Source organism: Cervus elaphus, chromosome 20, assembly GCF_910594005.1.
Source record: "Cervus elaphus chromosome 20, mCerEla1.1, whole genome shotgun sequence".
Lineage (NCBI taxonomy): Eukaryota > Metazoa > Chordata > Mammalia > Artiodactyla > Cervidae > Cervus > Cervus elaphus.
The window spans coordinates 58,027,697-58,044,480 of NC_057834.1; the positions used below are offsets into that span (position 1 = coordinate 58,027,697).

The following is a 16,784-nucleotide window of genomic DNA, read 5'->3' on the forward strand; positions in this document are numbered from 1 at the left end:
AGCTTCTAGATTTATTGAATCAAAGGGACTGCCTGCCTTCAGTGATGCTGTTTCTGGCCAGAAGTCACAGCAGGGTTCCAGTTCTCACAGACCCTTCTATAAGACCATTGCCAGGGCAGCAGGGGCAGATCATTATGCAGCAGACAAACCATTTACAAGTGTCATCTCCAAGCTTGACCTACCAACTGGTCGCCAAATGGCCATTTGAGAAAGGAGACAGGCACAAACCATGGGCAACTGGGCCCTTGAACCAGGACATCATTCTAGCCAAATAGTGAGGGGAAGAGAATTGCCATTAGTCGAAAGAAAAAGAGAACTTAAACTCTTGCTCTGGTTTTACCATTCTAGTTAAAGCTCATCACTTACACTTGTTGTGAAAGTCAAGAAAAGGGGCAAAGAGGCCATTCACTTTACTCACCTTTAAGAACGATGCTAGCAGAAGGTGGGGCCAGAAGTCATTTTAGTTTTTTAGCACACAAAGGAAAGGAGAACAGAAGAAGGGAAAGAAAGGGGCTTGAAAGTACAGGGGTTCCCAGTTTGACAAACACCTTGTCCAACTCCCCCAGTGTTTCCTCCTTGAAAACTGATTTGGATCTACTTACTGCTGGGGCATGGGCTAGAAGTCCGTGCGTTTCTTGGCCAGCCTACAGGTTGTTTATTCTGTGGCTGAGCAGATGAACTAAGCTTAGAAGCAGGCACCATGGCCACCTCAGGTCCATCCCGTTGTGGGCTGGTTTTCCAGTGTGGCCCCATTAAAGCCTTGACCTCCTTGTATTCTTCCAAAATATAATATGCGTGTTCCCCAATATGGTCCAAGCCTTTAGGTAGGGGTACTGAAGGATGAGGAATTTTCCCCACTGGCAATGTTTTGTCATTTTTGGGTAAAAGCAAATAGAGAATAAAGCTAGAACATCTGGGGTTGGGGCTTACCTGGTTCCCTTTAGTGTCATGGGGAGAAGGTGGGAGGTTTAAAAAATGAAATAACGAAAAGGTGATGCTAGGGGGAGAATAGATCCATCAGGGCTTTGGGCATTTTCTCAACAAACTTTTTCCTTTGGTTCCAGCGAGAACAGTTATAGCTTACTCAAGAAAAGGGAATGAAGTACCCAGTTTAAAAAACAAAATAAAACCTTCCTTTATTGCCTCTTTGTGCTTATCAAGCCTTTTCTTACCCAGGGTTTACTCATCTGGCCCCCAGCCTGTCCATTATACCAGTTGGAGCCAGTTATCCAGGAGAGATGAATCCAGGCAACCAGGAGGATGGTCCATCAGGGGATGCCAATACCCTCCTCACCCAGCCTCTCTCCCAAAAAGATCATGAGCTGAGGGCAATGATCAGGGGAAACTCCTGGCTGCTTCTGCCCTGAAATAAGAGGACAGGGGGAGTTGTTTCTGTACTTAAAAAGGGACGTACTTTTGTTCCAGAGCAATAAGAAATACGAGCAGATGAAGCTATGGCTCTGACGGCTGGTCCATTTTGGGAAACAAGATGCAAGCGAGGGAGTAATATATAAACAAAGTGTGGGTATATTTGGCAGGTTTGAGGCAAGCAGAAAGGAAGGTTTGGGTACTCTATAAAAAGAAAACAAAGATCTGGAATTCAAACTTCTTCTGATAAGGCCACAACGAAGAGATTTCCAGCAGTGGGTGTTGCATGAAGGTGGCACCCACATTGCCACAGGCTTGCAAAGTGATGTGCCCAGGTGAGGAGGCAGGTGAGGCAGGGCAGTGTCCCTCACAGGTCCATGTCTGGGCCTCCTGAGGATGTCTTCAGTGGCACCGAGTCAAACCCATCAGGAGTCCTCTGAAAGAGAGATGGTGACAGGAGCTGGCTGCTGCACATGGGCAAGTTTGGGGAACAAAGGAGAGAAATGGAAAAGAGGTGACAGAAAGAACCCTCCTGGAATTCCTGCTTTCTTCAGTGGCTTTGTGGAAACATGGACATAAGATAGTCTCTATTCTTCTTGCTCCCTTCAGTCAGTCAGAGGATGAGAAATATCTTTAAGCCCCTTGCTTTGCATCTTTGTTGAATTCTAGAAGTTCCAGAAAGACCCAAGCGTCCCAGGGTAAACTGTTCTCCCATTGGTTAAACAAAAAGCATTCAAGGTCTAAGGAGGCCAAGGGAAGGTCAGCACAAAGGGAATGAGATTCGGCCAAGGAAACACCTACCCACCTTCCTTTCCTTTTCTGTTGCCCCCTTCCCCACTCGGGTTGGATAAATTGGTCAGGGCAGCAGTGAACTGTGGGTGCTGGCAGAGTGGGGCTGCTGCAGAGGGCGATGGCCCTGGAGGAATCACTCGAATGCTCTCTGCTTGCCCCAGGCCCAGTGACAGTGTGGTCTATCTCAATATTTATGAGCTTCAGACTCATTCACCCACCCATACAGAGTCAGCTCTCCCAGTTCAGAACTCTTCAAGGGTGAACAACTTAGATGAAGCTGTGACTCAGCCCCCAAAGGACAGGGGCCTGACATCCAGGGGGCAGCAGCCTCCACTGGCCAAAGGAGAGCCTCACTTCTACCAGAAGTTGATCCTAGAGGTCATCCCTTCCCCTCCCTCCAAAATACAAAAAGGTTTTTGGTTTATTGTTTTGTTTTGTTTTGGAGGGACAGGGGCTGATTCTGAACCTCAACATGGATGTTTCAGTACTCCTTCTGGAAGTTAAAAGGCCCAAACAGCCCATCCACTGGAGTGCATGATGGCAGAGAAGGAGCCTTGTGCAGAGCAGTCTTGGGCCTCAGGGGAAAAAATGTTTGTGTGAAAATACAGAAGACAGAAGCCAGGATTCTCAAGGCGGGAGGATAGAAGCGCATGGAGGGTAGGGAGCAGAACAGTGGTCCCTAAACAGTGTGGGGTCTCAGTGTCCTAGGACTGATGTCTTCTCCTGGCCTCCAGGGTGACCTCAGTGCACTGGCCATCCTCCCTACCTTGGAGGTAAATGATTTGATTTTCCCAAAGAGTGACTTTTTGCTGGTAAAGATGAGGTCATCCTCCACGTCCTCGCCTTCCATGATGGCACAGCTGTCGGCGGCTGGCAGGTCACAGTCCTTGAGGGTAGCGTTCATCACCAGCTTGGAGTACTTGTACTCTAGCCTATGAGACAAGGGAATGGGGAAGACAAGACACCAAACTGTAATAAAAGGAAAAGGAGAAAGGTTGGGCTAAAAGGAGATATTCCCTTACCATGGGTGATGGAACTGAAACATAGCAAAATGGTATTAGGCTGGGGATTTGGCTAGGGAATCTGATTCCCAAGTAAGGCATCTTTCCCCTTAAATCTAGGTGTTTCTGTGATCTCAAAGCTGAATAGAAATCATGAAACTGTAAAACCATTTTTATCATTAATAATAGCAAGTTAAGAATTCTCTTTGCATTTCTTTTGAGATCTAACAGCTTTTCGTAGACTGCCATGTGGTATCATCCCTGTTTAGGAGTTAAGATGTGTATGTGTCTGCTGAGTCACTTCAGTCGTGTCTGACTCTTTGTGACCCTCTGGACTGTAGCCCGCCAGGCTCCCTTGTCCATGGGATTCTCCAGGCAAGAATACTGGAGTGGGTTGTCATGCCCTCCTCCAGGGGATCTTCCTGGAGGAACTGAACCCATGTCTCCTGCATGGCAGGCAGATTCTTTACTGCTGAGCCACCAGGGAAGCCCCTAGGAGTCAGGATAACCAAGGCATATACTGGATGAGTGGCTCAACAAGCCTCTGGCCAAAGTCATAGGGACTGTGGCCAATACCAAAGAGCAGCGCTATGAATTTATACTCTCAGATACTCTCCTCCCAGCTCAGTGATCCAGCCCTGGCCATCCCCAAACCCATCACATACTTTTGATTCTTTTTCCAAAAGTAACAGGTCAAGACAGTGAGCAGGATGGCGGTGCAGGTCCCTGCGGAGATGCCCACTTTCAGCCAGAAGTCTATCGTTTTGCAGATGGTGACTCTCTGCTCAGGCAGGGAGATGCCACCGGAGCACAGCTTTGGTTCTCGCCACACGTAAGTAGTCTTCTGTTGGGGAGAAAAACAAGGAACTCAGATATCACACTTACCTGTCTCCTGGGAAGTCCCCAAGCAGAGACGCCTACCTGGATGCCGGCCACACAGCTGCTGACGATAGCATGGTAGTCGGCAGTTGAGCAGAGGGGGCAAGCGGCCATGCTCTCCCACAGGAAGTGGAAGTTACAGCCATCACAGGTCCCATCGGAGCACGTACTAACAGAGCAGAAAGGAGACGTGAGCGCACGCTTGCTGGACTGTTGGGAAGATCTGGCTGGAGTCCCATCATTTCATAAATTGCCTGACCTGTCTTCTCCTTGTCAAACTGTCAGTTCCATCGTGATCCTTCCAACTAGTTCTTAGCCTTAGTTTTGCTCTCTGATTTCCCTGGTGATAAGAGGCCTTTCCAGCCTTCATCAGGGCCCCCACCCTCTGCCCGTATGTTTCTGCCAACATCAGATGAGAACTCATGTAAGCAGTCTGGGCTCTAGCACAGTTACCCAGCTAAGCCCTCAGAAGCTCCTGTTCTCCCCACGGACATGGGATGTTTTGCAAAAGTCACCTTTTCTTTCTTTCATTTCACTTTTTCTTTCGTTTTAAAGTTTTTATTTTCTATTGGGGTATAGCCGACTAACAAACAATGCTGTAAGAGTTTCAGGTGAACAGTGAAGGGACTCAGCCACACGTGTACATGTGTCCATTCTTCCCAAACTCCGTCCAGCCTGCCACATAACATTGGGCGGAGTTCCCTGAGCTGTGCAGTAGGACCTTGTGGGTTATCCATTTTACATACAGCAGTGTGTAGAGCTTCCTGTGGAGCGCTGGGTGTGAGGGGCCAGTGTTCGGGAATGAACTTCAGGTCCCTGCTATCTGCAATGTACTTTAATGTTTGCAACGAGAACAGTGACCATACACTTTGATACCACTGCTGGGTCACAGTGTGTCTCTTGGCTTCCCATCTCCCTGACCAGTCATTGCCTAGCAGCAGCATTTTCCAAACCGTCTTCCTCAAGACATGGGTACCCTCAAGACGTTAGTGTTATGTGAAAAGAGGAAGGTAGGGGGAAAGGTTGTTATTGTTGTTTAGTTGGTAAGTCATGTCTGATTCTGTCGCAGCCCCATGGACTGTGGCCCACTACTCTCCTCTGTCCATGGGGTATCCCAGGCAGGAGTACTGGAGTATGTTGCCATTTCCTTCTCCAGGGGATCTTCCTGGAGAATTGAACCCTCATCTCCTTCATTGGCAGGCAGATTCTTTACCACTGACCCACCAGGGACGCCTGGGGGAAAGGGTAATGTAATCAAATTAGTTCAAGAGTCCTTGATTTAGTGCCCTTGGCTATTACATCCAGAATTGGGTCTTTGGCTGTAGAGAGATTCTTAGGATTCCCTAACATTTACTAATTTGATAGTAGGAAGGATATATTATCTCGTTGAGTTTCCCTGGTGGCTCAGATAGTAAAGCACCCACCTGTAGTGTGGGAGACCCTGCAGGGGTCCATCCCTGGGTTGGGAAGATCCCTTGGAGGAGGTTATGTCAACCCACTCAAGTATTCTTGCCTGAAGAATCCCCATGGACAGAAGAGCCCAGTGGGCTACAGTCCATGGGGTCACAAAGAGTGACTGAGTGACTAAGCACATTATCTCATTATCTTGTCTCATTATCTCATTTAATCCTCATAACACCCCCCTGAAGGAATTTATTATTATCCCCATTTTGCAAATAAAGAAGAGGCCTAGATAAGATAAGAACTATATCCATAACAGAGCTGGCAAGTATAGGAGGGAAATTGAATCTGGCCCTCAGCCCTAGCCATTAATCACTCTGCTACGCAGCTGCCCGCACGCTCTAGAGAGTGAGGGTAGCTTCTACTCTTCTGCTCCATCCTTGACATCTAAAGATCGAGGGTTTGGAGCCATGACTGTGTCCCCAAGGGCCCATTAATGGAGCTCAGACAATTTTCTCTTTTGCTCTTCTTCAGTAATCTCTGTTTGGTTCTTGGGATGGAGTGATGTCAAAGAAGGGAGACTGTGTCACATCCCTTTACCTTGGCAGTGACAGACTCCCAGGAGCAGGCTTGAGTGGACTGCATCTGACTCGGATGGTGGTGGATCTCCCAGAGCTGCAAGACTGGGTCACATCATTGGACCTGCAGAGCAAACAGCCCCCATGGGGGAAGGAGTCACTCACTGGTGCCATTGGAGAGCTGCTAAGTGAAGTCAGCATGGAACAGACACCTGGCTGGGGAAGGCTGGTGTGACACATAGGAGAGAGTGAGGGGTCAGGGAGATCTGGTCAAGGGGAAATGCACTGGTCTAGGAAAGGCTGTCCCGCGCTCAGTTGCGCAGGCATGTCTGACTCTTCAGCGACCTCATGGACTGTTGCCCACCAGGCTCCTCTGTCCATGGGATTTCCCAGGCAAGAATACTGGAGTGGGTTGCCATGCCCTCCTCCAGGGCATCTTCCCAACCCGGGGATCAAACCTACTGTCTTCTGTGTCTGCTGCATTGCAGGTGGACTGTTTACCACTGAGCCACCAGGGAAGTGCTAGGAAAGGCTAGCAGATGCATTAACACCGGAATCTCCCTAGGCGGGATGGGTTGTCCACCCGAGGTCATCCAATATTTCTCGGTGCCACCAGGGGCACACCTGCCCCGCTAATACCCAAGTAGCTGGGCTGGGGTACTCTCAACCTTTAGAGCTCTCTGCTGGGCGGGTCTGCTAGATCTTGTTCTGGCTTGATAAGCAGCAGGTGGCTAAAGAGGGAGGGATGCCACAGAGATTGCCGAGAAGCCCTGAGTTTCACTTGCATTAGCCTGGCCTCTCATTTTCACCTATAAAAGAAGATCACGTCCGGTATTCCCAGGGACTCCGGGTGGAAAAGTTCAGCTGGGGAGGTGATGCCATCCAGAGTCATATCTGTTGTCACCCCTGCCAAATTAGAGCTCCTAATTAGTTCTCACTAGTAGCATTTAGCTGGCAACCACTTCAGTTCTTCCAATACCTGTTCACATCCCACCTTCCTTCCTCTCATCATATCCCTGAGTGGCTCAGGAGAGGGCAAACCAAAGGTTTATCAGTGGCCCCAGGGGCCCTTGGTACCCCAGGATGGAATGGGAAACAGAGGTCGGGAGGTTGGGCCCCTCACCTGGGGCCTTTTAGCTCAGAGTCTGGGAGCCTCATTCACTCTCTCTGCACACAGACACATATTCAAACAGGTGAGAAAGACTGAGTTACTCACCGATAAGCCGGTCTGCGAGGCTGACAGGCTGCGAGGACACCCCAGCCTTGTAGCCTGTCACCTCTGGGGGAATGATGACTGCCTGGCACACGTAGGCTGTGATGGGTTTGGAGAAACCTGACTCACCCTCGGGGATCCGGAGGTCGGTGACATTGTCAGTGCACACAGACATTTTCTTACCCTGGGCAGGGGGGTGCAGGAGGAAGTGGGAGAGAATGAGTGATCACAGAAGAACTCCCGAAAGGGAACAGGAAACAGTTTTTCTACATTTAAGACTTTAGCCTTCTAAGAGCACGCTGCAGTGGAATGATTCATCCCTGTTCTAATTACAAGACAGATTTTAAAAGATAAAAAAAGCTAAGAATAAGGCCTAGGTGTCCTAGTTTCTGGAACTCTGGCCCAGAGATCCCCAGTCTTTTATTTCCTTGGAATCATCCTGGAGCCCCTTATGAGCAGGGTTGTGATGGTGGCAAACTGATTGGCAGATCTAATCTACCAGCCTACCAGTTAAGGGCCTTCCTTATCCTAGCCAGATTTCTAGGCAGATCCTGAAATGTGTAACTGATCTCATGAAATTGATTTGGGCATCTGGCCTACTTCCCATTCACTCTCTGTGTCTTCCTTGGAGCTGTGATTCTACCATACTTATCTTGGGAGAGGAAATGGCAACCCACTCCAGCATTGTTTCCCAGAAAATTCCATGGACAGAGGAGCCTGATGGGCTACAGTCCATGGGGTCGCAAAGAGTCAGACAAGACTGAGTGACTAACACTTTCTTTTCTTTTCTTGGGAGGACTTTCCAGAGTGTCCTGGGGGTTAAAACAAACCACATAACCAGCCTTCTCCCTGCCTTGAGGTAGAACATCTTAGGACCAATTGGAACCTATTCCATTTAAAAATATTTATCAGCAAAAGAAAGACCGCTTCTCCTCCAGTGTGTAACAACACAAACTCTATAGAGTAGAACTCAGGAAAACAGTGGGAACTGGACTCCTTCCTTGAGGGTTTGTAACAGAAGAAATATTGAGATATTTTTCCTTCAAAATCCTTTAAATTTACAGAAGATGAATTATGACTTATTTGCTAATATAAGGTCATTTGTTCAATATTTTAAATTGAAGTGGACTAAGCATTTAGAATGTAGGATTTTCAAAATGATAAATTTAATTAGAAGTAGACCCAAGTTGCTAAATCTGGTGTCTTACTTTATTTTCAAGATTGTAAGAAACAGAAAAGGAACGTGAGAACAGAAAGGTACCTTTACATTATATAAGAATAAGGGAGCAAAGAAAATAAAACTCACAGACTCCAAATTCCCATCTTTTGTCTCCCAACTCACTGAATGAACCTTTTGCTACATGGGGCTTGCTTTAATTAGTCTCCAGTTCCAAGTTATCACTAACTGTCACTTCAGAGGCTTTCTTTTAACTTCTTCAAAGACTTTTTAAAAACGGGAAAGAGACATTTGTCTCTAATCTTTCACAGATAGTGTATTTCTTGGCATGTTCTCTCTAAAAACACAAACCAGCTATTTTGCATGCTGCGGAAGATGGGCAGAAGCTGTGTGGTGTAAAGGCCTTACCTCTACACAGAGTCACAGATTAAATGCTCAAGATGCTGTTTATTTTGCAACATTTGAAACTAACTTTCCAACCACTCATCATGGCTTGTTAGTAATTTAGTCAAGTGCAGTGGTGATGTGATTACCCTTTACAAATATTTCCACCTTTTTAATTCGTATCCAAAATATTTGCGGCATCCTGAAATGCCTATGGTAACATGTAGTGTCAGCAAAGAGACATGTAGATGAAATTATGAGTAGTTTATTTTATCCAGCTTCTAGAAAACAAAAGACAGGTGTCATGATTTCTGAAGACTACTTTTTTAAGGAAAAAAATTTTTCTCCTGCATAGTTTTTTTTTTTTTTAATCAAAGTATAGTTGATACAGGAGCATAGTTTTTATATTATCATTTTGAGGGAATAAAGGTTAGGGAGGAGTTAATGTACAACTTATTCTATTTTATTTAAGTAATTAACTTATTTTGGCTGTGCTGTGCGGCTTGTGGGATCTTAGTTCCCTGACCAGGGATCGAACCCTGGCCCCGGCAGGAAACATACCAAGTCTTACCCACTGGACTGCCAAGGAATTGCCCACACGTTATTTTATTTAATTTAGTTTTTAATTCCCCTCACCTGATTTTAAACACCTTCATTTTCCTAAATGTTTATAATCCAAATGATTTGATCTTAGAGGAGAAAGTCCTCAGGAAGAATAATAATCATTTGAAAATCTCTGAATCTGCCCCATCCGCTGCTATCTGGACCTCCCACGTCCTCTGGCCTCTGATTCGCTGGCGCCCCCTTTCCGTTCCCACGCCGTCAGCACCTATACAGCTTACCTGATTTCCGCAGAGACTGAGGGTAAAGTGGTGGAAGTATTTCAGCCCTTTGGAAGTGAAGCTTGGCCCTCCAGCCAGAGAGACGGTGTTTTCCAAAGCCAAGAAGTTGTACTCGAAAGTCCTGGTCGAAGTGCTGACCGAGAAGGTACAGTCATTGTAGCACAGGGAGTGGATCTGAGGGGAGAGGGGTCCGTCAGGCTGGCTTCACAGGCAGGGCCTCAGGGGGGCCCGTGGAGAGTGGCACCACTCACCCCAGCTTGGTCCAGCCCAGGCAGGGGGAGAGAAGAGGAAGTGTGGATTGGGGTGGGCATTGAAAGATCTGAAACAGGAGCTAGGGAGGCTGTGTGCATCTTGCCATTCCAGTATTAGCATATATATTATGTATAAACCTCTCATTTTTCGGTAGGTAGTTGGATCAGATTCTGTACCTTGTTCCTATGCCTGGATTATAAAACTCCCTTAAGATACAAGATAGCCCTTCTTACGTTCAAGCAGAAAACAGCACTAGGCACTCACCTAGAGCCAGACATCCTGGGATGTGAAGTCAAGAGGGCCTTAGGAAGCATCACTACGAACAAAGCTAGTGGAGGTGATGGAATTCCAGTTGAACTATTTCAAATCTTAAAAGATGATGCTGTGAAAGTGCTGCACTCAATATGCCAGCAAATTTAGAAAACTCAGCAGTGGCCACAGGACTGGAAAAGGTCAGTTTTCATTCCAATCTCTAAGAAAGGCAATGGCAAAGAATGCTCAAACTACCACACAATTGCACTCATCTCACACTAGTAAAGTAATGCTCAAAATTCTCCAAGCCAGGCTTCAGCAATATGTGAACTGTGAACTTCCAGATATTCAAGCTGGATTTAGAAAAGGCAGAGGAACCACAGATCAAATTGCCAACATCTGCTAGATCATTGACAAAGCAAGAGAGTTCCAGAAAAACATCTACTTCTACTTTATTGACTGTGCCAAAGCCTTTGACTGTGTGGCTCACAATAAACTGTGGAAAATTCTGAAAGAGATGGGCATACCAGACCACCTGACCTGCCTCTTGAGAAACCTGTATGCAGGTCAGGAAGCAACAGTTAGAACTGGACATGGAACAACAGACTGGTTCCAAATAGGAAAAGGAGTACGTCAAGGCTGTATGTTGTCACTGAGCTTATTTAACTTATATGCAGAGTACATCATGAGAAACGCTGGGCTGGAGGAAACATAAGCTGGAATCAAGATTGCCGGGAGAAATACCAATAACCTCAAATATGCAGATAATACCACCCTGATGGCAGAAAGTGAAGAATTAAAGAGCCGCTTGATTGAAAGTGAAAGAGGAGAGTGAAAAAGTTGGCTTAAAGCTCAACATTCAGAAAACTAAGATCATGGCATCTGGTCCTATCACTTCATGGCAAATAGATGGGGAAACAGCGGAAACAGTGTCAGACTTTATTTTTGGGGGCTCCAAAATCACTGCAGATGGTGACTGCAGCCATGAAATTAAAAGACTTACTCCTTGGGAGAAAAGTTATGACCAACCTAGATAGCATATTAAAAAGCAGAGACGGTACTTTGCCAACAGAGGTCTGTCTAGTCAAGGCTGTGATTTTTCCAGTGGTCATGTATGGATGTGAGAATTGGACTATAAAGAAAGCTGAGCACCGAAGAATTGATGCTTCTGAACTATGGTGTTGGAGAAGACTCTTGAGAGTCCCTTGAACTGCAAGGAGATCCAACCAGTCCATCCTAAAGGAAATCAGTCCTGGGTGTTCATCGGAAGGACTGATGTTGAAGCTGAAACTCTAGTACTTTGGCCACCTGATGCAAAGAGCTGGCTCATTTGAGAAGGCTCTGATGCTGGGAAAGATTGAAGGTGGGAGGAGAAGGGGACGAGAGAGGATGAGATGGTTGGATGGCATCACTGACTCAATGGACATGAGTTTGAATAAACTCCAGGAGTTGGTGATGGACAGGGAGGCCTGGCGTGCTGCAGTCCCTGGGGTAGCAAAGAGTCAGACACGACTGAGTGACTGAACTGAACTGAAGTGGAAGAAGGGTGCCCAGGATGGCAGAAGAGAAGCTACAAGTCTGTCCACCCTCCCCCACTTAAAATTCACTGACCCCCAGATTCCTTTTTCCAAGGCTCTTTATAGGAAACTGAACCATAAACCCCTTTCTTGCTCATTTTAAGGTCCTCATGTGTTAATGGCCTCACACAACTGTCAATCCCTCCCTTTACAGCAGAAGAGGCTGGGGGCAGGAAGTTTGTGGCAAGAGTCCAGGGAGTCCCAGTGAGGTGGCCAGGGATCTACAGGACTGCCGCGCTTACTGCACAGCTGAACTGAGCAATGTCTGCAGACTGCGTGGTGTCTTACAAATGTGTAGCCACTGGGTTGTGATCAGTAAAATACAAGTTCATTGAAAAGCATTAATGAATAACTAAGAACTTCTGGTCACAGGATTCACTTTCTCAGATTCAGAAAATGCTTGGGGCAACAGCACTGGAAGAGGAGACAGCAATGACCCAACAAAGGTGGGTTACCATTCCCAAGAGCGGGGGAGCAAATTCCTTCGATAACAAGCTGGAAAGAAGTAGGCTGAATTTGAGCCACAAGTCCCATTATTGCTTCCCTTTGGGTCTCTGCACAGATGCCAAATAACCCACTGGACCAGAGAGCCACAGATCTTCATTACCCATCACCTGAAGATGAGACTTGTCGCTGACTGAGACCCAGACCCTGAAAACCAACCAGTACAAGCTGAGAACTCTCCTTCTATGGTCACACCCCGGATGGGTTTCCTCTAGGACTCTAACCTGGGAGTGTACTAGGGGGAGTGCTTGGGTATCAGCCCCTTAAGAACGCCACCCAGGACCTGGCACCATCTGAGCTGGCCCGTTCAGAGATGCAAAGTTAGGATGCTTAGCCAACTACCGGCACCTTGTTGCTCTTGGTCCCTGGACCACAGGGCATGCAGGCCTGGGCGCCATAAGGCTGGTGGGCTTTCAGGATCGTGTTAGGGGGACAGGAGTGGCAGGTTCCTGAATCCCGATCAATATAGTAGCCAGCAGGACAAGAGGTGCAGGAGGAGCCCATGTCAGAGGCTTCCAGGGCACACGGACGGCAGTAGGAAGCCACCCCGTCCATGACATTGGTGACGTTGATGGAGTAGATCTTGGCGACATCATTGGTATACTTTCTTCCCTGGAAACAAAGACACAAGGGGAGAGTGAGCTTGGCCTGCCTTGGCCTGAGCGGTAGCAACTGAGTGCTCTGGAAATAACAGAGTATGACTTAATCTTTTTTATCCTGTGATACTTGAGAAAAATCTTTAGAAGCACCCTGTTCTTTCTACTCACCTAACAGTATCTTTTAACGTGCATTTTTTGTCATTTTAAAGTAAGGACTGAACAATTCAGATGATGTATAAAAATATTCAGTACCATGGGGAAACATGTAGTAGGTATTCATATTTTTTAAAAAGCAGACTTTTCCCCTTATAAAAGAAAAAAAGTATTTATAGAGAAATAAAGACTATATAGAAATAAAGACTCCATATGCTAACTGGGTTATCTCTGGGTAGTAGGATTATGGGTGGTTTTCTTCTTTTTGCTTATTTCTAAGTTTTCTTCCAGTGAACTTACATTACTTAGAGTTAAGATAATAAAACCAGAGTTATTATTATTAAAGCAAGAACAAGACTGAACAGGGTACACCAGGTCAGGTACCACATATGTCCTCAGGACATATATCCTCAGGACAGGTCTCCTGAGGAAGGACAGGTAATTTTAGGAGTTTCCAGGGTCATTTGGACAAGGCTGGATGTTCCTCAGGGGCTGGCATAGGCAGTCCTCTGCTTGACTCCTTACAAGTCTTCTAATCACTGGATTCTGAAGCTCAACTGCATACTTAAGCTAAGGTAGGAATCCTTCCAGGTTAGGAGGACTCTCTGGGTGCGGAGCATCTGAGGAAGGGGAGGAGCTTACTGTCTCATGGAAAGTTGTCCTCTGGAAGGCCCAGGTGAAGCTCATGGTAGCGTTCTCCTCGATGATGTAGGTATAGGACTGTTTGCCTTTGGAACCTTTCCACGTCTCCACAGGACTGTTGGTCCTAGAATTCACACCCTGAACCCAAGACAGACCAATGAAGAAGGCGTGATGGCTGGGCAACTGTGGGGAGAGAGTGCCCACACCGCTGCCATCCTGGGGGCCATCACAGTGGACTAGACCCATGTTAAATGGTGCAGTCCCTGACAAATAGTTGGGCTCCTTGTCTGCAAAATCACTGTAAGCAGCGGTGTCAGTTATGTTGATGCACCAACAGGGCAGAGGGGCCAACCTTCCCGGAAGCCCCAAGGCGGACAAAGGAAGGAAAACATACCACCATGAAGTAGAGCTCGCAGTTCACAGAACAGATGGTCTCAAAGACAAACGTGATTCTGGCCACCTCTTTGTTCTCTGTGTCTGCCATCACTGACTGTGGAGGTCTGTGGGGCAGAAATCAAAAGTCGGTTCCAGGGGCCAGACAGTGCTTAGTGAAGAGATCAGATGGCAGCAAAGGGTCTGCTGGGGGACAGGATTAAGTTCTGAGTATGTTGGAAAGAACATGAACTAAATCCAATTCTATCATCCTAGCTGTCTGACCTTGATCTAGCTAAACTGTACCTTTCTTATCTGTAAAAAGGTGATAATATCTTTCTTATTTACCTCCCATCATTATGCGTGCTAAGTCGCTTCACTCATGTCTGACTCTTAGTGACCCTACGGACTGTAGCCTACCAGGCTCCTCTGTCCATGGGATTTTCTTGGCAAGATACTGGAGTGGGTTGCCATGCCCTCCTTCAGGGGATCTTCCCAACCCAGGGATTGAATGTCTCTTGCATTTCCTGCATTGGCAGGTGGGTTCTTTACCACTAGTGCCATTGGGAAGCCCATGATTGTGGTGTGATCCAAAGGCATAACAGATGCGGAAGTACTTTCTAAAATGCTGAATAGCCTTGCTAGCAGAGTGCGGGCTCCAGTCCCACTGAATTAGAATCTGCAGCTTAATATGATCCCCAGGTGATCCATGTGCATGTTAAAGTTGAAGAAGGACCACTAGCATAAGACATCAATTGTCTACACTCACTCAGCAGTTCAAACCCCCTCCCCATCTCCACCTGAACTGTGGGGGTTTTGCCCTGGTCAAATGAGCAGGTACTTCAATTCATAGCTTTTTTTAGCAAAGTTCTCAGCCTGGTCCTTCTTTGGGGAAAGAGAGAGCCATGTCTGATAGGTGGGGATGGCAGGGTGGGGCAAGTGGGGTTAGAAAATGCTTTACTACTATCATCGTATTTGCAAATTGAAAAGTAGTTTGGTGAGTGTTATCTCCCAAGAGTCTAAGAAGTTTGCTTCCCTCAGAAACATAAGATATAGCTGTTCAGCTCTGAGTAATGTAAAGGAAGGGAAGGGAACCTAATACCTTTCGAGCAAGTACTGTGGCTGAGCACTGTGCCTGGGATGGAAGGAGGGAGCTTGAAGGAGGGAATGGAGAAGCCAGATTGGCAATAGGGATGCTGATTCAGGGGTTCCCCCTCATCTTTAAAGCACATGCAGGCAGAAGAGTTCACCTGGGCTTTGAAAACCCATTTGTGGCTTTCTCTTTGGCTCTGGGCACGTGATTGACTTCTGAGGACCTCCAGTTCCCAGCTACTGTCCACTCAGTGGTGTGAACTGATGGGCTGGAAGAATCATCTCCATTTGAAGTTAGGCCAAAACCACAGATTGTCAATCCCTTTGTTTTACAGACAAGGAGCCCAAAGCCTAAAGGGGCACAGTGGCTTCCCCAAACTCACCAGGCCAGTAAGTGGCAAAATTCAAGCGCCCTGTCTTTTAGTCTAGTTTTCCTTATACTGGACCACTCTGCCTGTAGTGGCTTTTTTAATGGCAAACAAACTGCTTGTTATCCTAAGTGTTGTTGGGAGATGGGGATAAATATAACAACAAGAGCAATCCCTCCCAGGGACTTCACTGGTGGTCCAGTGGTTAAGAAGCCACCTTGCGATACAGGGACACAGTCCAACCTTTGGGAACTAAGATCCCACATATTGTGGAGCAACTGAGCCCACATGCTGCAACTACTGAAGCCCAGGCGCTGCAACCAGAGAGTCTGTGCACCAGAATGAAAGAGCCCACGTGCCGCAACTAAGACCCAATGCAGCCAAAAATAAATAAATAAAACCAATCTTCTTGTCCCATTGAAAGATGAACTATCTATGGGCACTTCTGGCCCTATTTTTTACAGGTTTTAAAATCTTATCTGATGCTTTGAGGAGGAAGAATTTGAATAGAATGGGGCCAAATGGTAGGAAAAGCTAGATGGGATGGGAGAACAGTAGGTAATCAATGTGGGCAGCAACTAAGAACGTGTCAGCATTCAGGTTAACTTTATCAGACCATTACTGTGGTCTCCTCTGTTCTTTTCTTGTTTTTTAGACTGTTTTTTTTCTTTATTTTTAATTTTTTAAAATTTTTATTTGTTTATTAATTTTGGCTGGACCTTACAGCATGTGGGATCTTAGTTCCCCAACCAGGGAACTGAACCTGTATCCCCTGCACTGGAAACACAGAGTCTTAACCCAGGAAGTCTCAGAGACCCCCAGGAAGTCCCGTTCTCTGTTCTGGCCTGACACTTCTGCACACCAGGAGCCCTCTCATCTGCAACACACCAAGCTGTGTGGGACTTGGATGTGGCCAAGGGGGGTGTGGTTTCCCCTTAGTTTTGTGTTCCTCACCTGAATCCTGGCACAACCAGGGTGAGGATCATGAAGTCATTGTCTGAAGCTCCAACAGCTGAATAAATGTGATCACTCGCCACCTCCCAGCCTGGAAAAGGAGAAGGATATGAGTTAATGCCCAGTGGTCTCAGGTGCATGGCAGATGTGCACCCAGATGACACTCTGGAAGAGAAATAGCACCATCCTTTGAGGCATCCAGAACCATCATCCAACACAAAGCCATGTTACTTCTCAGGCTGCTTTGGTCAAAAACTCCGAAACTCTCAGAGCAAGACCTCTGCAGTGTGTGTATTGTTTCTAGTTCTGTCTCTAAAGCTAAAGTTTGCAGAATATATGTTCTTTGTCCCTGGGGAGTGGAGCATTCAAGGGAGTATGAGCATG

General features: G+C 46.8%; 1 protein-coding gene across 1 annotated transcript in view; it reads right to left on the reverse strand.

Annotated features, from left to right (window-relative positions):
• Positions 1-1,110: 1,110 nt before the first annotated feature.
• ELAPOR1 (endosome-lysosome associated apoptosis and autophagy regulator 1) overlaps positions 1,111-16,784 on the reverse strand; it is a 69,356-nt gene continuing 53,682 nt past the window's right edge. The window contains exons 11-22 of the mRNA XM_043878192.1: positions 16,401-16,491; positions 14,009-14,114; positions 13,615-13,752; positions 12,569-12,832; positions 9,636-9,809; positions 7,236-7,416; positions 6,829-6,925; positions 6,042-6,143; positions 4,083-4,209; positions 3,827-4,005; positions 2,927-3,092; positions 1,111-1,804 (exon numbers count right to left, since the gene is read on the reverse strand). Of these exons, the coding sequence (XP_043734127.1) occupies positions 1,736-1,804; positions 2,927-3,092; positions 3,827-4,005; positions 4,083-4,209; positions 6,042-6,143; positions 6,829-6,925; positions 7,236-7,416; positions 9,636-9,809; positions 12,569-12,832; positions 13,615-13,752; positions 14,009-14,114; positions 16,401-16,491 (1,694 nt within the window). The 3' untranslated portion in view covers positions 1,111-1,735. The remainder of the gene's footprint in view (positions 1,805-2,926; positions 3,093-3,826; positions 4,006-4,082; positions 4,210-6,041; positions 6,144-6,828; positions 6,926-7,235; positions 7,417-9,635; positions 9,810-12,568; positions 12,833-13,614; positions 13,753-14,008; positions 14,115-16,400; positions 16,492-16,784) is intronic.